General features: G+C 36.7%; 1 protein-coding gene across 2 annotated transcripts; it reads left to right on the plus strand.

The window, feature by feature from the left end:
• Positions 1 to 20152, plus strand: atp13a3 (ATPase 13A3). Of its 2 annotated transcripts, XM_077716814.1 has the most exons (34): positions 1 to 222; positions 3883 to 3956; positions 4818 to 4892; positions 4974 to 5147; positions 5792 to 6016; positions 6134 to 6204; positions 6897 to 6980; positions 7251 to 7320; positions 7413 to 7547; positions 8292 to 8364; positions 8523 to 8654; positions 8757 to 8939; positions 9129 to 9286; positions 9571 to 9759; positions 10065 to 10126; positions 10512 to 10662; positions 10959 to 11075; positions 11265 to 11282; positions 11624 to 11777; positions 11954 to 12074; positions 12198 to 12322; positions 12547 to 12707; positions 12821 to 12949; positions 13023 to 13102; positions 13198 to 13240; positions 13335 to 13444; positions 13546 to 13642; positions 13718 to 13790; positions 13867 to 14044; positions 14519 to 14697; positions 14777 to 14865; positions 14946 to 15026; positions 15655 to 15738; positions 16972 to 20152. In XM_077716814.1, exons 3-34 carry the CDS (start codon positions 4842 to 4844, stop codon positions 17158 to 17160), a joined length of 3786 nt encoding a protein of 1261 aa, XP_077572940.1. In that variant the 5' UTR covers positions 1 to 222; positions 3883 to 3956; positions 4818 to 4841; the 3' UTR covers positions 17161 to 20152. The 2 variants fall into 2 exon arrangements, with proteins under 2 accessions (XP_077572940.1, XP_077572941.1); XM_077716815.1 differs by lacking the exon at positions 15655 to 15738.
• Positions 20153 to 20651: the final 499 nt, after the last annotated feature.

The following is a 20651-nucleotide window of genomic DNA, read 5'->3' on the forward strand; positions in this document are numbered from 1 at the left end:
GCCGGTTCAGTCCAGTTGACAACGCGCTAAAGTGGAGTGTCTCGCTGAGCTGAGCTGTCAACAGACACTGCTCCGCTCCGCCTCTGCATTGGCACTGCCTTCACGCAACATTTTCTGTCTTACAGCCCCATCTCTACTTCAAAAACGTTTCCCCCAAGATAACATCTGCTCTGATCTAATGATGATTCGAAGGTGATCTTTAGCGTGTCCAGGTGGTTCTGGGTGAGTTATACGACGAGTTTATTCTAGCGATTGGCTATTGCTGTCATGATCACACATGTGTGGCAGTGTGGAGTAGCCTTTGCTAAATGCTATAAGCTAACTGCTGAGAGATCCTCATTTGAAGAGCAAGAGACTGATCGAAGGTTACAGAATGATTTTTAGTAGAATAAAAGTAATGGTGCTTTGAAATGTTAATTGATTTTGGATAGGAATTGTTTTTGAGGGGAAGGCGGGTCCCCAGTTTGTCTTCGTTAGCCTGTTAGCTCGCTAACTGTCTACTATTAGTGTTTCGCCATCCTACAAAGCCTTAAACTAAGCTTACCAACACTATTTATTTCTTCCTGGTGTTTGGATTTTTTGTCCACGTGACCATTATATTTCATCGTAAACAAATCCAAATCTAGATTCGACGTTTTATTATCAGATCTGTTGGCTTGTGTTGTTGTCCAAATCATTTTGATTTACTGTCACAATAATCAACCTGTGTTACTTTTGGATTGTCCCACATGGGTTCGCCTGTCAGGTGTTGTCGGGTGCCCCACATGAACCAAGCTTCTGCCGCCCCGCCCCCTTTCAAACGTGCCACCATCAATATATTTATTGCCATATTTATCCTCCAGGTATCTTGCCTAGCAGTTTCATAGTCATTCGCTGGATTTCTCATTTTGGCTACAATGTGCATGTTATTGTTTGTTCATTTAAAATTATACTTTTTTTTAAAAAAAACTCGATGCATTCAATTATTGGTCAATTAAGCTAAGTCTGGATTCACAGTGGGGCTGCCATTACAGGTCAATCCTTGCAAAAGGTTTTATGAAAATCCATCTGTGTGGAGTTTGCATGTTCTCCCTGGGCCTCTGTGGGTTTTCTCCTGGTATTCTGGTTTCATTCCACGTTCCAGAACACATGAATGGTAGGCTGATTGGACACTCTAAATTGCCCCTAGGTATGGGTGTGAGTGTGCATGGTTGGCCGTCTCCTTGTGCCCTGCAATCAGCTGACCACCAGTTCAGGGTGTCCCATGCCTCTGGGCCGGAGTCAGCTGAGATAGGCTCCAGCACCCCCCGTGACTCTACTGAGGATAAAGCGGTTCAGAAAATGAGATGAGATGAGACCTAGATGCCTATTCAAGCAGACAAAAAGAAAGAGAGACTTGCTCCTGAATTGAGACAGCGGTTCTTGGATATCCAGGAACATTTTTCTCACTTTAAACCATGTTAATAAACACTTACTTGTAACACTGATGGCTATAATGTACCTTTGAGTAATTTAATCGAGGACATCACGGAAAAAAAGAATGTCAAACATTAGCGAACCAACAGTTGATTTATGTCATCGACAGGAATGCAGCATTGTTAATGTTTTATTTTTGCTAAAGTGTTCATTTTGCTTTGCCATTGTAGTATGTACAAGACACTGTTGTTTTTAGCCTGTTTGTCACAACTCACGCCTGTGGTCATATTTGATGAAGCGATATTTGATCTAACTACTTCAGTGGCACAAAACTTAAAGAAAGTGCCAACCTCCTACTTTCATCCTTGTAGAACTGCTACCGGTAATCCAAAAGCATGTGATTGGATTTAAAAATGTAATATCTGTAGCATTACTGAATTTTTCCAGGCTCAAGTACCAAATTTACCAGTAGTTTGTTTTTCGGACTTCATCTTGAAGTTCTAACGTTTGCAAATTACATTTGCTTCTATTCATTTGTAACAGTAAGTTGCCTACCAGTTCAAAACCTGATGTTTTATCAATCATGTTAACATCATTTGAGGGAGAAAGGAATGTCAATTTTTTCTGAGATTCAAGATCATAATTACCCATTTTCTGATATTTACTGGATGAAAAGGTGATGGGCAATTTTAGCTTTAAATTTTAAGTCATTTACAATTACATAGAATAAACCATCTATGTTAAGCTACCTTGCCACCCACCACCACCCATTAATGTATACAACGCAGAATTTGGTTAACTAATTGCTGTCATATGGATTTTCTCTGGCAGACGAGGAAGGGTAGGCGCTCATGGATTTTTTGGTTAGGCCTCTTGTGATAAATAACATAATTGGTCCTTGAAGGGAGTAAAGCTGTGCTATTATGGCCCAAGAATAGGAGGGGAAGTGATAAAGAAAGCACATTGAGTCTACAGCATGATGATAACAAAACGCATTTTCCTCCAAATGCTTCCATGAATTATGGACTTTGTCATTAGGTCATGCCTCATTGTTCACCCTTTCCTTTTTGTATCTCTGCTTAAGAACAGTGCAGAAAGGTAGAGGTCATTTTTGTAAAATTGTAGACAAAATTATACCGAGCACTATTACAATTAAGCAGTTTTAGGTCAAAGTCTCCGCTATCCACATTTAAATTTTTTTTTAAAACCTGATTGTTTCATGTGTGTTCTCAAAAAGGTACCTATGTTCTGCACCTCTGTTGCAACTGTGGTCTTGAACAGTGGTGAGATATACCACTTGCTGATAACATATGGGTTGCATTCATACAAATGTGGTTTCATACTGCAGAAGTGTTTTGACAACCGATGTTTAAGATTAAAAATCAGAATTGGCTTGATTCCCGCTGGTGTCGGTATAAGTCAGATGTGATAGGCTCCAGCAACCCCCGCTACCTTTATGACGATGAATAAATTTAATGTGCAACCTCTCAAGACATTACCCAAGCTTAAAAAATAACCCGAAAAACACTGTCAGGTTACGGAGTGTCTTAACGATAACAAAGCCAGTTCTTCGAATGGGTCATCCCAAAACCCTGAGTGCCCTCAGTCATGTTGCATACTTGTGGGTGGATCTAAAAGGGCACGTGGGAGCAAGGCGGCCTACAAACGTGATTACACAAGTTCCATAAGGAGGAGTGGGTCAAAATAACTGCTTCATGTGACGATGTTAAAAAATGGCACATGATTCACATTTTTTAATATTGTTTTAGTGTCCCCAAGGTAATTTAAATCGCTCAATCAATTTGTTGGGTCAAGGTTTCAATTTATTGTTTTGATGAATTTCTAAGTATTTGGAAACCACAATTGTTCTGTGTTTGGGCACATTTTTCACAGGGAAACCTTAACACCAGTACTATAAGTCGATTTCCAGGGTTAAAGTGACAGTGACCAAACCATTCTAATACAGGCTATGTAAATGCAAACTACTGCTTTTTATGGTTTACAATAATACATAACTGTAGGTAAGATATTAACTTTAACTGGTGTAACAATGCTTGTGGTCATCATCGATGCCAAAATGTGTGCCAGAGAGAAATGATATGAACAGCTTGTAAAAATGTTTCTCTTTTATTTCACCCACACCTCCACTTGTAATAAATTTAGTTGCGTAGAAATGGAAGTCAGCTGAGATAGGCTCCCACGACCCTTTGAGGATAAGTGTTTCCGGAAATGAATGAATGAATATCATCTTGCCCTGCTCAAATATTGGTTGCTGTCTGATTAGTCAGTTAGATGGGTAACGCCTTCGCCAATATTTCCAGTTTTTTTCTTTTTTCCATGTACCATATAAAACTATATCATAATTTCTGAAAGGTTAAATTCCTCTTATAACTTCTATATTTTCTTATATTTTTAACCACTTGATGGTAAAATTCATCATCAATATGCCAGTCAGTTAAGTTTCTGTGACCTTATCTGTTCCTGCAGGGTTCCAGGTTGGTGTGGTAAGAGCAAAGTAACTGCAGGAGACCACCTGGAGCAGGTCGTCCTAGGTTCTCAAGGTACCAGCTTGCTAATCTTAACTTTCAACTTCTGAATAAAATAAAAATGCGTATTACAACCCATTTTAAATGACAAAAAACCTTTTACCTACTTTTACCAAAGTATCACTTAACTATGGATAAAAATGAATTGGAATAATTGTCATTGAGATTAAAATAGGTGTGCACTCCCCTTTGCTTTTTTTTGACAAAATAAATGACTTGTTAACCATAATAACAGTAAGTAGTAAACCAGTATTTAGTAATTCAGTATTAATTTGAGTTCTTTGCACTTAACTGCCCTTTTTTAATAGTTGTAGCTTTACTATTAGTTAGGATGATTTGTAGTATATAATATAATAATAGATGATAAAGAAAAGATAAGGGAAGGTATGTTTTGCCTTGTTCATGCTGGTGAACTGCTATTGTCCAATACTAGGAAGGGTTTGGTCCAAAGCAAAATATTCCGCTGGATGCCAACCCTCCCACCCATCTATAGTGTTGTTGATAAGATCAGTCTGTGGGTGGGAACTGCAAAATTGGCCCATTTAATTTATCATGTCAGGCCTTGTGACACGTTTTTTTTAGTTTTTCCTTATTCAAAGGAAAACTTCCATCCCATAACAAACACTGCACTAAATAACTTAAAAGACTAGTATTTTATATTTAACTCTTTGCTCTGAATGTGGTGTTGGAGTGTGGCTGTATCCATTTGTTGTGTAATTGCTAACCATAAATACATGTTTGGGAAAAAAGAGATTTACCTATAATTTTTGCAATTCACCTCTGTATACATTATATTTTTATAAATTCACCAAGTAGAAGTAATATAAAGTAATACATTATAATGAAGTATAATATTGTTGTTGTTTTTGTGTGCAGTGACAGAAGAAGGTGCCTTTCATCATGGAGAAGGAATACATGAAGATCCTCAACAAGGGTGAAGATGAAGAGCTGGTTAGAAATTCAAACTCGTACCGTACATGCAAATGTTTGTGTTATGAATTTTATAATCGACTTTCTACTTTTATTTCCAAGGAAATGCAAGGCTACCGCTTGTGCCGCTGGAGACTGGCACTGGTGGGCCTTGGGGTACTTTGTTCAGGGGGCTTCCTACTCCTGCTGCTCTACTGGATGCCAGAGTGGTGTATCAAGGCCACCTGCATCCCTACCACAGCCTCTGATGCTGAAGTGGTGTTGCTGCGTTCTACGGTTTGTAGCCATTGTTAAGAAGTCACTGTAAGACTCAAAACATTAGAATCAAATGTTATGTGATCACTCACACAGACAGTCCAGTGTGGTTACATTTTCATTTAATGTACTTTGTGCGGGTATGTAGGTTTTTAAAATATTTGTCTATACCAATAATAGAAAAGCACAAACTAAGCCGTTTGGGTCAGAGTGAAAAAAAAGTCACAGGCCAAATGATAAAAAGTGTGGTTTATACTCCGGAAAGTACGGTAATTGATCATTTACAGAACTATATATTAACAATGGATAACTTTTCCCTCAGAGAATGGATACAACAGACGTATTATTAGTATCACATTGAAACACTGAGATATCATGAGCTTCTCAAGGGGTAATGAAATGTAATTCATGTACTGCATTATATAAAACTGACCTAACTTGTTCCAATAATCTTTGTAAGGTGAGACTGTTTTTTCTTAGAAAAAAAACAGTTGGTACAGATATGGATTAAAGCTTGACCAATGTTATCATTTGAAATAAATGTAATCCTACACCTGCCCCAGCTTAAAACCTTGTACTAGTTGTTAAACTAAATCCAACACCAATATAACTTGAGGTTGGTGTTCAATTTGGCATTGAAATGTTTTTTTGTTTTGTTTTACCAGGATGAGTTCCGGCGCTGGTTCCTGGCTAAGGTTCGTGTGATTCTAGCCCCAGGAAGCAACCCCTTCGACAACCTGGAGACCCAGACCACCTCCCCCCCTTCTCCCTATGCCCAATCCTCTTCCTTCTCCTCCACATCTATGGCCAATGGAGACGCACACAATCCTTCTGATGGGGTCCCCGGTCGGGAACTCATCAGAAGGTATGTCGACTACCAGCCCACAAAGGTAGGAACTGTTGTTGTTTTGGTGCAATGCATTCATAATATGCATATAATCAATACACCTTTGGTTAATCGCCTCATCCAAGCAGTCAATTTTACTCCTCCCTTCTTTGTCTTACAGATTCGTTATTTTACCCTCCATAGCACAAAATATTATTGGAATGACAGAGTTCAGAATTTTGAAGTTTTAACGTAAGTATGCTTTGTCTTTCTGTTGTTGTGAAATGTATACTGCAATATTGTCTGACCCCCATATTCCATACTTGTAGACTTGTTGTTTAAAAATGCAATATTTGTCTCTGTTAAATCATGAAGTTACTTCTTAATTTGCTTTTAAAGTAAACCTTTTTTGTACAGTGAACCTCATGATATGAGCAAAATCTGTTTTATGACCAGGCTCATAATGTGAATGCGCTCATATCATGAGTCCTGAAGTCTAGCGACATTACAAAAGTGCGAGTTAACCGAGCCAGAGGAAAGAGAGAACAGAAAGCTACTGTACCTACACTATAACTTTAATGTTCAATTGTAAGCACAAATGATTCGGATCCACTTTGATGCAAAGTTCTATCACGGTAGACAACAAGGATAAGCAGCAGATGGGAATTTTGTTGTTATGAGTTGCTCGTATGCCACCTAGCGGGATGCCCAGACACTTGGGTCATCAAAGCAAAAGTGAAAGCCACATGGCAGAATGCCAAGGCCTTCGAACATGCCAAGTGAGAGGGAAGCCTTTCTGGCGTTCGTCTGTTGAATGATGAGACTCATTTTCTCTTTTGGGGATGCTCGAATCTAAAATTTGAAAATAAAAACCTGCAAGGTGATCGTATCGTGAGAGTCAACTGTCAGTAAATTTGATATATTGCTGCAATTTTGTCTGATAGTGGGCTGGATGATATCCATGTCACCGCTGCCACTCTCCATTCAGTGCACAGCAAAGGCCTAACCAGGAACCAGCAGGAGTACAGGTAAAATCTAGATGACATCAAGTTTAGTTTTCTGAGGGATATCATAGACAGACTTCATTGAATTTTATTTATCACCCGTGCTTTTTACAATGTTTTTTTAATTAGCCAATCATACTTGTCTGCTTACAAAATGTCTATGACTGCAAACAGTAGAAGAGTTTGTGTCCTTCTCCAATTCACCAGTTTAATCTCATTACCATGATTTTGGATTGATTAAAACATGGTTATTAAAATGTTTTTCTGAGTTTTTTTTTCCTTTTGTATTTTTAGGAGACTGTTTTTTGGAACGAATGAAATTGAAGTGAAAGTGCCTTCTGTTTTCAAGCTGCTTATCAAAGAGGTAAGGCCCTTGCGGATGTTTTTAAAACATTTCCTCTTGTTAAGATGTCACATTTTATGTTCATGGTTCTGCTACCCCTTTTTCTTTTACAGGTCCTAAACCCTTTCTATATCTTCCAGCTCTTCAGCATTATTTTGTGGAGTGCCGATGAATATTACTATTATGCTGCTGCCATTCTCATAATGTCATTTATATCCATAGCTACCTCTCTTTATACCATCAAAAAGGTAAGCACATGAACATTTTGAAATCTTGACCATTGTATCAAGCTCAATACAAGAGAAAAATGTACTAAGTTCATGTTATGAAATACTGGACTTTTTTAAAACTACAATTGTGTAAAGTGATAGAATTGGCAAAAAAAATGGTCAGAAATAGGTTTAGGGTTTTTCTTGAGATTTTTTTTGTATATCTATACAAAATCAGAATTTACTGTAAGTTAATAATTATATGTTCATGTCAGTATAGGTTAGGAAAGATGCGTTCTAAGGTATACAAATTTAATTTGCATGGACCTTGGTTATAAACTGAGCACTCTTTACAATTGCATATTGCAGTCTTTGCATGCCATTTCTAAAGGTAACCTGGTCTTTTGCGTGGAAAGTATACTGTCATTTTAATTTATTATACACGCATAAAAAGACTAACATTTGGTGTAACAGTATTTATAAAAAGGAACAGACCCTTATTGTTGGTTTTACATATTTTATAGCAAACAAACGTTTCTCCCATTCAGCGAATCATGCTAAAAAAAGCTTGTAAAATTGCAATTAGCATTAGAAAACAAAAATTCCCCGACTATTTTTTCCCCACATCATTCATCACTTCCTAATTGGTGACCAACGAGGTTTTAATCTGGCCCCCCATTGATAGTTACTTGTTGGCCTATTGACAGTGTTTGTTTTTTTTGTCACAAGTTTGGTGAATCATCAATAGTGTGTAATTTCTTGTTTTCTCCTCCTGTTCTCTAGCAATATGTCATGCTTCATGATATGGTGGCCGCACACAGTATTGTTCGTGTATCTGTTTGCCGAGCCAACAATGGTTTGTGTTTTTTCTTCGATATCACCAGTTATTCTTTTTACTTTGCTTGAGTGGGAAATTAGTTGGAGAAAATGTAGTGTGTTGCATACATAAGTGCCAGTTGTCTTTTGCTACACCTTAGGCAACTCCTAAATGCCTTTTGTTTTCTTTTATGGCAGATATCGAAGAGGTTATGTCTACTGATCTGGTGCCTGGGGACGTAATAGTGATCCCCAGCAATGGGACCATTATGCCATGTGATGCCGTGCTGGTCAGCGGCACTTGCATTGTCAATGAGAGCATGCTTACAGGTCAGCAAAAAAAAAATCAGGCATTATAAAAGACACGGCTGCTGAGTAAGGAAACATGCAAAAAGCCAATGCTGTCTGCTCATTTTGGTTTGTCTTTAACAGGTGAAAGTGTTCCAGTGACAAAGACCAACCTTCCAAACCAGTTGCTAGGGGAGAGTGGCGATGAGGCCAATATTGCTTATAGCATAGATGAGCACAAGAGACACACACTCTTCTGTGGCACCAATGTCATCCAGACTCGATTTTACACTGGCGAACTGGTCAAAGCTGTAGTTGTCCGCACAGGTAACATGTTGCTAGTGCTACTTTTTTTTGTTGCTTTCACCCACTATGGCTTTTAAACAAATGTTTCACTTGTTATATCAAGTTTTTCTATATAGACATCTAACTACTGACAAACCTAAATTGTTTTACTTGATTTAATTCAAATGAATATCGTCATGTTTAACACATTATGAACATAATCTCACCTAGGCTTCAGCACAGCTAAAGGCCAGTTGGTACGCTCTATCCTTTACCCCAAACCCACGGATTTCAAGCTCTACCATGATGCCTACCTTTTTCTGTTGTGTCTCGTGGGTGTGGCTGGGATTGGCTTCATCTACTCCATCGTTCTAAGCATCATGAACAAGGTAATGTTTGTGAACGCAGTGAAAGCGGTCAAATCAGGAGTCTCTTCTCTAAAGATGAACATTTAAGTTGCAGATTTTGGGGGTTTCATGTTGACATAAGTACAAGTTTTCAAACCATAGTGACATCTCACTGATTATTTCTTAGCATTTCTTAATGTTTGATTATTAGACTACATTCAATTTGTTGTTGTTTCCTTTAACTTGAATAGCACTTCCTACAGTTACCATATTTATGTACCAAGTGCAAGTTAGATATTAAACATGGATATATTCTGGCTTTCCAGGTGTCAGCCAAGACCATCATCATCGAATCACTGGACATCATCACCATCACAGTTCCCCCAGCACTCCCCGCAGCTATGACAGCTGGTATTGTGTATGCTCAACGACGCCTCAAAAATATTGGCATTTTTTGCATCAGCCCTCAAAGGATTAATATTTGTGGTCAGATCAATTTGGTTTGCTTTGATAAGGTGGGTATCAAGCCAAGCGAACAAAAAACAATTCTTGATCTTATTTTAGGTTTACTCAAATTTATATATATATATGTAGTTGTATTTTTTTAATTATTTATTTATTTTTTTAAGAGTGTGACATTTGACATTTCATGGAATACACAATTTTCTGTGACTCCAACCCTTTGAATGGTAGTCTGTAAATATTTAAACTCTGTAATCTGCCAGGCAGAAAAAATATTTAATTTATCATTTTCACTATCTCTTCCTTTGGGTTATTAAAATGCTGAATATCCATGATTTGTACCTCAATCTTTTGCCAGACCGGAACACTTACTGAAGATGGTTTAGACCTATGGGGAGTCCAAAGAATAGAGCATGGCAGGTAAGGTCATATTACCTGTTAGCCTTTGTATGTAGCTTTTATATGCAAGTTTTTATTTTTCTTGTTTGAAATTATATACTGTAATTAACTGTTTTTCTTACACTCTGCTTTTAATGTGATGTAAAGCAGTGTGAATTACCTAGTGTTAAATTGTGCTATACAAATATATATTCTCTCCTTACTCTTTATACAAATGTATTTAAACATGGAACTTTTCTAATGAACTATATTAATAATTTCATTAGTTCAGAATAGTTCATAGCTGAACTATGTTGGTATACCGTTGTTTTATTCCAGAAATTGTTCAACTGTGAGTGTTTGCGCTATACAAACACCCAATGGATTACCCGTGACAAGTTATCCTCCTTGTTGTTGACCGTTTTAGTTTCCAGCAAACTGATGAAAAAGCCTCCAAGGGAAGTCTCGTCAAGTCCCAGTTTGTTGCTTGCATGGCCACCTGCCATTCTCTTACCAAAATTGAGGGCCAGTTGTCTGGAGACCCACTGGACCTCAAAATGTTTGAGGCTACAGGCTGGGTAAGTTATATCCCTACCCACAGAATACAGTAAAATATCTTATTTTTCTCCTTAGGAATAAATTAATTTCAGTGGAATTAATATTGCCTGTTCACATGATCAACTTGATCCCAATCTAAAGTTTTACAATGAAGACCTCACAGTGATAATTTGTTGTTACTCATACTGACGCCAATTACTGTAACACAAACGTAGGAAGTATATTGTGTTCTTCAGTTTTGTTTATCAGTGCATGATGCTTCTTCAAAGAGGTAATAACATATTAAAACAGTTTTCATTTTTATTTTGAATATCAGATCCTTGAAGAAGCCACTGAAGAAGAAACTGCTTTGCACAAGAACATCATGCCGACTGTTGTTAGACCCACAAAGCAGCTGCTGCCCCCACAACCCATATCCCCAGAGCAGGACATGGTAATTAATTCAGGCAACTCTCTCATTTAGGAATGATTTTCCTCGAAAAAAATGCTCTCCAACCCACAAAATATTGGGTGAAAACCAGAACCAAATCACTATTTTACTCACCCAGTATGACCCACATTTTCAGCATCAGATTGTTTATTCTTTTTCCCTAACGATTGTTCCCTCTTTTTCACATTCTAGGAACTTTATGACCTGCCTGTAAGTAAAATCCTCTTTTCATTAGAAAGAAAATAACAAACATGAACTTTTTGGAAGTTTTAAATATTATTTTTTACATTTTATACAATATTTCCAGTAATTTCCAGTAAATGTGATTCTAATAATGTCGAAGTATCACATTTAATTTACTTTGAATTCACCTTTTCTTAGATTATATGAATTCAGCAGATTCAGGGAGTTGACATAATTTGTAAAAGTAAAATTCCTAAACTAGATCAGTTCTGCACATTTAATTGCTAATCCCTGTAAAAGCGCTTTACCTCTCCTTGCTATGTCCTAGACAATTCTAAGACTGACTGCATATTTTGTTCTTTTTATAGTCCCAGTATGAGATAGGTATAGTGAGGCAGTTTCCATTCTCCTCTGCACTCCAGAGGATGAGTGTGGTTGCTCGTCTGCTAGGGGAGAAACGTATGGATGCCTACATGAAGGGAGCACCAGAGGTGGTAGCGCGCCACTGCAAGGCGGAGACAGGTGAGATATATTGGTTTGCTTTTGTCAGTGATCAGTTACCCAATTGATTAGTTTGAACGCAAGTTTACAGTGCCATTTTCTATGATTGTCATTATAAACTTAACCACCTCCTTTGTATGTTTTCGGACAAATTGAAACTGCAATACTCTGCATCACTAAATCAATTGTTTTTTTAGTGCCAGATAATTTTTCGGATGTGTTGGAGGGCTACACCAAGCAAGGTTTTAGAGTCATTGCTCTAGCCCACCGTCGTCTTGAATCTAAACTCACCTGGCACAAGGTCCAGAATGTAAGCAGGTATAGTGCCTTTTTACTTGGGTTTATAAAATCTTCAAAGGATCTTCATTTTCTTCTCTTTTGTTCAATTCAAACGACACTTTTTGGGACTCATTGAAATTGGAAATATCTTTCATGAACTAGAGATAACATCGAGATCAACATGGAGCTTCTGGGTTTAATAATCATGCAGAATAAATTGAAAAAAGAAACACCAGCAGTTCTCCAAGATCTCCACGAAGCTAACATCCGTACTGTCATGGTTACGGGTAAGAATAAACTTTACACATTTCATTATCCTTTGGAATAAGGACAATAACAGTGCATTATGTAGTATTTATTGTTTTTTTTATCCTGTATGGTGCAAGATCATTAATAATTTAGACGTTTTCAATGAAACATGGAACTCTTGGAACCAACGCATGCTGTAGTGATGCAATTGTTACCTGGATTTCTTTTTTTAAATAAATGTTTTACTCTTTGCATTTTTTAGGCGATAACATGCTGACAGCCATCTCTGTGGCTCGGGATTGCGGAATGATCCTTCCACAGGACACAGTCATAATTTCAGATGCCTTCCCCCCACATGATGGACAAACTGCCAGAATCACTTGGAGGTGTGCCGACAAGCAAAATGTGGTAGCAGATCTTGAGGTGAAGCATTTGCAAAAACCACACAGAAAAATGACCTTAAAGTAATCATAAACATGTTTTTATGATCCAATAATGCTATATGTATTTCCCATTCCATTACTACTTTTTTTAAGGATGTAAACATTAGCCTTGTGAACATCTGTCATGAAGAGAAGCCCAAAGAGCAAGAGCGGTACCATTTTGCCATGAATGGAAAGTCATTTGCGGTCATCTTGGAGCATTTCCCAGACATGCTTCCAAAGGTATGAAGCCCAAGCCAAAAAGACAATTGTTTCAAAGAATCAACTGCTTAGATTTGCTTTGTTTATATGGCAGTTGGTGCTGCATGGGACTGTGTTTGCTAGAATGGCACCAGATCAGAAAACCCAGCTCATTGAGGCTCTACAGGATGTGGAGTGAGTACACGTTCAAAAAAAAGAAAAGCCGTCATGCAATGTGAAATGAACCGTTTCGAAAACCCTGTCATTATTCCAATGTCATTTTCTTGCAGCTACTATGTGGGGATGTGTGGGGATGGAGCAAATGATTGTGGGGTATGTCACTGACTCTATAATCAGCAAATACAACAGTCACAATAATATACATTTTCATAAAGTGACATTTTCCCCTTCTGCTACCCCCTCAAAGGCTTTAAAAAGGGCCCATAGTGGCATCTCGTTGTCGGAGCTTGAAGCTTCTGTAGCTTCTCCATTCACTTCCAGAACGCCGAATATATCTTGTGTCCCAAGTCTCATTCGGTTTGTTTCAACTTCATTTTTAGATTGATTACCCTGTTTCTCTATTTTGTCCAGGATGGTGAAATAAGATCTGTTTGTTTTGTTTTTATTTTTCCCTGCAGAGAGGGTCGTGCTGCTCTCGTCACATCTTTTTGTGTGTTCAAGTTCATGGCCCTCTACAGTATCATCCAGTACATAAGTGTCACTCTCCTCTACTCTGTATGTAATGCAGTTCCACCTATGGAAAAATCAGTGAGTTCCTTCATACAAATGAAATGATCTCTTTCATCTTAGATTATGAGTAACCTTGGGGATTTCCAGTTCCTTTTTATCGACATAGCCATCATCCTTGTCGTTGTCTTCACTAGTAAGTTTTGAAGATTTTTTATGGATCTAAGAAAAGAAGCAATATAGTCATTGATGAGTGATTTCTCCCTTTTTAGTGAGTCTGAACCCAGCATGGAAAGAGCTAGTTTCACAACCTCCTCCATCAGGCCTGATTTCAGCACCTCTGCTCTTCTCAGTGTTGAGCCAGATCCTCATTTGCTTTGGTTTCCAGATTTTTGCATTTATTTGGGTTCAATACCAGCCCTGGTACACTGTTTGGACACCTCTTTCAGAGTGAGTACATGACATATAAATTAGAATTTGTACAAATGTGAACATTAACACACTTTTTAAATCTGCTATAAAAACTAAATATTGTATTTGTCCGATTTATAAAGCACACTGGATTTATTTATTTTTTTTAATAAGATGCTCCCCAATGAACAAGTTCATTTTCATGTAGGCGGTGGACCTGATTCTAATTTAAGTGCATTGGTACATCAATGTACTTTATTTTTTAACATTTTTATTTTTTAATTTATTTATTATATGTTACATTGTTTTGATAAACTCTGAAAGTGAGTTTTGATCACGTTGTTGGAGCAGTTTAATACATTTTCCGGTCACAAATAAGATCTAGGTCATCAACCAGGACCAAAATCTATTCACAGGGTGCACATGTTTAAAGAGCTCTGTCCATATAGAATGGATGGGGATGGAAATCATTACTTATCGAAATAAATTTTTCATATTTTCTCTTGCTTTCAGTGCCTGCAACGTGTCATCACAGAAAAATATTTCTGTCCTCAACGACACTAATGTGGATGACCACAACATCCAAAACTATCAAAACACCAGCCTTTTCTACGTGTCCTGCTTCCAATACCTTATTGTTGCCGTTGTCTTCTCAAAGGGAAAACCTTTTAGGCAACCAAGTTACAAAAATTGTACGATCACGTCTTCCCCAATATTCCAAACAACAAATGTTGAAATTGTCATAATGCATTTTTTTCTTGCTTCTCTCAGGGCCTTTTGTCGCAACTACTGTAATTTTGTACGTTTTCCTCTTGACCAACATGTTCTACCCTGCTGAAGACATTGATGAATTTTTACAGGTGAAAGCATAAAAAAATATCAGATGATACTAAAAAATGACTTTCTTCTTCTGAACATTTGTTTTTATTGTTCTCTACAGATTGTTTGTATTCCACTTGATTGGAGATTGAAACTGCTGCTTATAATTGTGGTCAATGCTGCTGTCTGTGTTGTGGTCGAGGTAAGAAATTTATGGTAAAAAGTGGTTGTTTTTGTTGGGATATTTTTTTCTTTTTAAGTTTTTGTTTTTCATGCAGCGTCTTCATCTTTGTTTAGTTCCCTTGAAGCAGAATTGCTTAAAAATGATAAAATTACACTTTCTTTTTAGGCTCCTACTACTGTATCAGAAAGATTTTCTTGTGTAGAAATATTTGTTCTCAATGTTCAAGTGCATGAGAGTGGCTAGTCGACGTATTCTCGCTTCACCGAGTGGAGCAGTCTTAACTGAGCTTTTTAACACTTTGCTGCTTTTGCATCCACGCCATGCTTAGCACACACCCAAGAAGGTGCTGGTTTGCTAGCTGCACCAAATTTGAACTAAAATCAGACTCAATCATTTGATCTTTTGGTAAGAGTTGTGGTAATTGTCATTTTTTTGTGAAATAACACACCCATGCATTTTCCTCTTGTGCTCTTTTCCAAATTATGACTTGACAGTACATGTTAAAAAAAAATACAAATAATCCAAACTAAAATTAGTCCCTGAAAGTCAAATTTCAAAACATGAAATAAAAATAGCCTTTTTTTGTTTTGTTTTTTTATTTTATTTTATTTTCTTAAAATTCTGTCCCCTACCCACTGCGCCACAGACCTTCATCACTGACTTCATCTTACGGAAGTTTGTGTTCGGGAGAGACAAGCAGGGCATCACGCCTGCTGCCCCACCACCACAGGTTGGGACTAAATGACCTCTCTTCCTTTTTCCAGCCCTTTCATTTTCCGTTTGTGTGGTGTTCCCTCCCCCTTATTTTGCCACATCATGAGCAATAGTTATAACTTAGTTGTTTAAGCGGCCAAAGCTTTTTCTTCCGGAACTTATGATTGCATACCCCAATGGCTCTCCTTTTGCAACTTGCTGTCCCAAAAGCTCTATTGGCTGCCTTTTGCCTCCTCACTCCTACTCCTTGTTATGAGTGCTCATCTGTTTATCTCCATCACTTAATAACCAATCTCTTCACCTTCAGTGAAATGTTTTTTTTTTTTTTTTTTCTTAAAGCTGATCATTGTCCTTAGTGAAATCTCTAGGTACACAGTGTATCAACTTCTTGGCTTAATTTAAAGATCTGCTGTGAAAATAGTTGGTTTTATTTATTATTCAATACATCCACTTTTTTATTATTTTTTATTCTTTTTATGGGTTGTTTTGGACAGTTTCACAGTCAGTTTCTTTAACATAATGTCATGTTTAACCATTGGGAACTGCATGCAGAATTGTTGTAGTGAAACAACACGACTCGTATTGCCTAAAGCGTTTGAAATGTATTTATTTGAAATTAAGAAAAGCTAAACAATCTCCAATTTGTATCCATAATGCTTCCATTAACAAAAAATATGATTGAACAGATCATATGTTACTACAACTGCAGCAGAGTTGTGGTTGATGACTCTTGAAGGTCTTCAAAATATGTAAGATGGAAAAATGTTCTATTATTGTTCCTTTGAAACCCACGTATGTCACCAATTGGCTAACGGTGCATCTCAATAAAATCAGATCTTGTATAAAAGTTCATTATCTTTCAGTACAATGCAAAGGGTGAAAAGAAAACTAAAAAACGTCCTAATTTTAGGTCAATATTTTGTTTTAAATATTGTAGTTTATTTAGATTGGAAATTTGGAGAAACAATAGTTTTACTCTTTATCGAACTGTTCCCCTTTTCTTAACTGAAGTACTGAAACAAATGAAAAAGCTTTATTTTAAATGGTACATTTCCGTTTTGGGCAATATTTGTATGAAGAATAGCACATTTCTTCGAGTTTCATGTTGCATGCAAATGAGTATTCCTTTGTCTCCTCTGATTGGCATTTTTAGGAAAAACAGCACATTACGTGACATTAGTCAAGTCTAACAATTTCATTCTATTTTCTAAAATGACTTTTATTTGTGTGGGATTCTGGACATTTTCAGAACGGCATTGAGATGATGGCCGAAAAGTGTCTGTCCTGCCCAAGCAAGGTGAACCACAAAGCTCGCTATATGCACCTGGCGCAGGAGCTCAGCGTGGACCCAGATTGGCCCCCCAAACCCACCACTACTACTGAGGCCAAAGCCTATCCTGAAAATGGCTCCACTCATCAAATCATGTGCGTTTCCTAGCATCCCAAAACCCTTCCATTAACATTGACTTTTAATCCAAGAACTATCAAAGAGAAGAAGAGTATATTTGCACATCCACCCAAGCACTCGCCGTCTCTCCACTTGTCACTGGCTTTGATGATTGTACATTACCGTAGCGCCCACAATTCAGACCCTTGAAGCAAACATTTGAACGCAACAGTGTAGTTCAATCACTTGAGGGCTAGCCATGTGTGAGGTAACAAGTGCTTTTTGTTTCATAGAGGCCATTTTTAGTTTTCAAGATGACCTCTAACTGCTATAATAAGAATCAAACTGTGATGGAGCCCAACACTAAATTGGACACTTGAAAATTTGGATCTAATCCTCCAATTACACTCAACCAAATTTGAGGTACAGGCCCCTTGTCATGAGTACATTGGAAAATACTTTACCCCCACCATACACTGCTGGTGTAAACACTTAATATTGTGTCAGGGGCGTGCCTTAGACAACAATGTTGTTACACATACTATTTTGCATGTTTTAATTGTTTAACCAAGGTCTGAAAACACCATGTATTGGATTATTTTTAATTGGATTTCTCATCTACTTTTCGGCATTTTTTTCCCGACAGATGTGACATTATTAACTTTTGACATTTTAGGCTTTGCATTTTTGCAAGCTTGGAAAAATGGTAACATGTTTGTTGGCCATTTAGGTAACATGCAAATGTCAAGAAGTTAAAGTCTAGGATGCCAAATAGTGATTGCCTCACATCTATTTGAATAACCTGGCACTAAATTAAAATAAGTTGCTTTTTGGGACACCATTTGAGTTTAAAAGCTGCTCTCCAATCTGGTTAATAGTAATGCAGTGGTAAGAAATTACCGCTTGCAAATTATTTGTTCATCAACCCTCATTCAGAACAGCAAACACTGAAGTCTATTCACTTGCTGAACAGTTTCTTGAAAATGGCCAACAATTGGATGCATTGACAGAATTAGTAAGCTAAATTTTGCAACATGGCTTTTGCTTTGCTGCTCCTTACTTCCTGAACCCTTTTTATCTACTGGCCTCGGGTGTAAAAGAAAAAAAAAAGATTTTTTTCTGTATAGTAATTGAGAGATTAAACTACGCAATCATCCCAGTGGCAAACTGGTTTGTCAATTTAGAAACTGGTTATAAAAATACATTCATGAAGGTTCAAATTTGGCTTTTTTAAGCCCAAAGAGAAAAGCCATTGTTGCCAATGTGGTAAAGTCAAAATTATATATGCAAACTGTTAGCGAAGAAACGTTTTAGACTGTCCATTTCAACCTGTTAAATCTAAGCAATGTAAGAGGATGGTATATATATTTTTTAGGCTCAAGTATTACTCTTAAAAAATAAAAATAAAAAGATAATAAAGCACATTAAACTGTGGGCTAAAAAGTTCATTCCGAGGTTCATGGCCAAATGTATTCTCGAGGTCTGTCTCCCAAAAATAAAAATAAAATAAATAGATTCTGTGTTTTCTAATGTCCCAAATAAAATACAAAATATAAAAATAAAAATGCCTATATTTTCGATTCGACCATAGAACGTTCACATGTAGCTTCTTGACACAATTTTTGTCCAGTAAGAGCAATTTTGCAAAGCGTTCAAAGTGCCAATATTTCTTTTAAAAGCCATTTTTCATTTTGCAATGTGTCCTACTTTTTGAGATATTCAAAGTGTAAGCTACTCTCTTTCACTAACGGGTAGATTTTCTTTTATATGCATTACCACAGTTCTTTTTATTATTGCTTGCCGGAAATAAAATGCAAACATTTGCCGGGGGGACCCAATTGTGCCCAAGCTTTTTATATTTGTTTAACAGACAGACCACCTGAGGTACAAATGTATTGGTATTGAGTCATCAAAGACAATACCAATGCAAAACTGTCATTTTATTCTTCCAAAATGCGTTTTTATTGATGTTTTGATAACCAGAAAAAGACATATCGGCCTAGTGTATATGGTAACTCCATTTGAAATGAACTAAATATGAACTAAATATACAAAAAAAAGTTTTAATAGTTTGAGATCTCTATTTTCTGTCTCTTCATGAAAATCTGAATGTATAATCGAAAAATGTGGAGCTTTTTTTGGAATATTAAGGGCTGGTGTCGTGGTACTTTGTTCTTTTTTGCAATCAAGTGTGATTAATTTATAAATCCTTTTTGTATTTATTTGTATGTTCAATCTAATATCAAGATGGATTCATTTGTGGTTTATTCTCACTGAATGAATCATGGGCATTTTCTTTTATGTGTTTGGTTGACGTATTGTTAAATTTAGAATTTAAGTCCTGCTGATGCTTGGATCAATATTTATCATGTCTTGGGTCTATGACTTAGATGATTAAAGAAAATGTATACTGTAAATGTTTAAGAAAGTGGAAAAGTGATCAATCGAAGAGACTCACTTCTCTGTAACAATTTATTCTGACTGCACCTTCATGATGAACATTTAAATTCCTATACTGAATGTTATGATATTGTTCAGTGTAAATATTAGTAGTCTATGTGACAAATTGGGTTTTTATTGTGAGAACTGTATCAAATCAATGGCTTTAAGTAGAGATTTCATTTAAACAGCGGTACAATAATATGTTGACTGGTAGGTTTCGTCTCCTACTTGTGTTTTGTTGATGAACTGTTAATTGGCATTTACCACTGAGTTTATATGTAGGCTCAAGTGGATGTTTTTTCCTCAGGGTTATTGCGTGTATAGCGAACAGAGAACAAGGTCATAGTTGATACTAAAAATCCTCAAAAAGAGGCATTAACTATTAATATTCCTATATCTGTACAGCCAATTGGATCAGTTGTTCTTGTTTTGACAGTTTCTGCACATCAATTGACTCATTTGGATATATATTTTTTCAACAGCAGAAATGTACATTAGGTTGAAATGTTTCTACTTAATAATTTATTGTTTATTTATGTTTTTTCCCCTCTGACAATTGTATTTTAGACTTTTTTTGTTCAATAAATGTTTTTAAACATTTGTCAATTGTACTTTGTCATTCAGTCTTATTGGATATGAAATGCATGACAACTTTTCTAACCATATGATACACATTACTATAATTCATTCATTTTCTGAACCGCTTTATCCTTATTAGGGTCGCAGGGGGTGCTGGAGCCTAACCCAGCTTGGGGCCAGAGGTGAAGGACACCCTGAATTGGTTGACAGCCGATCGCAGGGCACAAGGACATGGATATGTGTTTTATCGGTATTGTTCCAATAGGTTTTCTTTCAATTGAAGTATTTTAATTATTCCTATGTTGATTTTTTTTCTTTTCTAATTCAATTAGCCTATTTTTTAAATAAAACATTCAAAACCCTTAACTGAACAAATGCTGCAAAATGCAAAACAACGTTTCATTGTTTTATTAAAACCATTTCAAATTATTGAAAGTTGGTGTGCATTTATTTATTTATTCCAAAATTAACTTAATTTTTTTATAACACTTTTGCGCACGTAATACAATGTGCGCGTATAG

The sequence above is a fragment of the Stigmatopora nigra genome, chromosome 5 (assembly GCF_051989575.1).
Source record: "Stigmatopora nigra isolate UIUO_SnigA chromosome 5, RoL_Snig_1.1, whole genome shotgun sequence".
Classification (NCBI taxonomy): Eukaryota; Metazoa; Chordata; class Actinopteri; order Syngnathiformes; family Syngnathidae; genus Stigmatopora; species Stigmatopora nigra.

Coding starts and splice junctions, on each gene's coding strand:
- atp13a3 (XM_077716814.1), top strand. CDS start 4,842: ATGGAGAAGGAATACATGAAGATCCTCAACAAGGGTGAAGATGAAGAG. Junction 10,127..10,511: donor CAAAGAATAGAGCATGGCAG/GTAAGGTCATAT, acceptor TGACCGTTTTAG/TTTCCAGCAAACTGATGAAA. Junction 12,323..12,546: donor CCGTACTGTCATGGTTACGG/GTAAGAATAAAC, acceptor TGCATTTTTTAG/GCGATAACATGCTGACAGCC.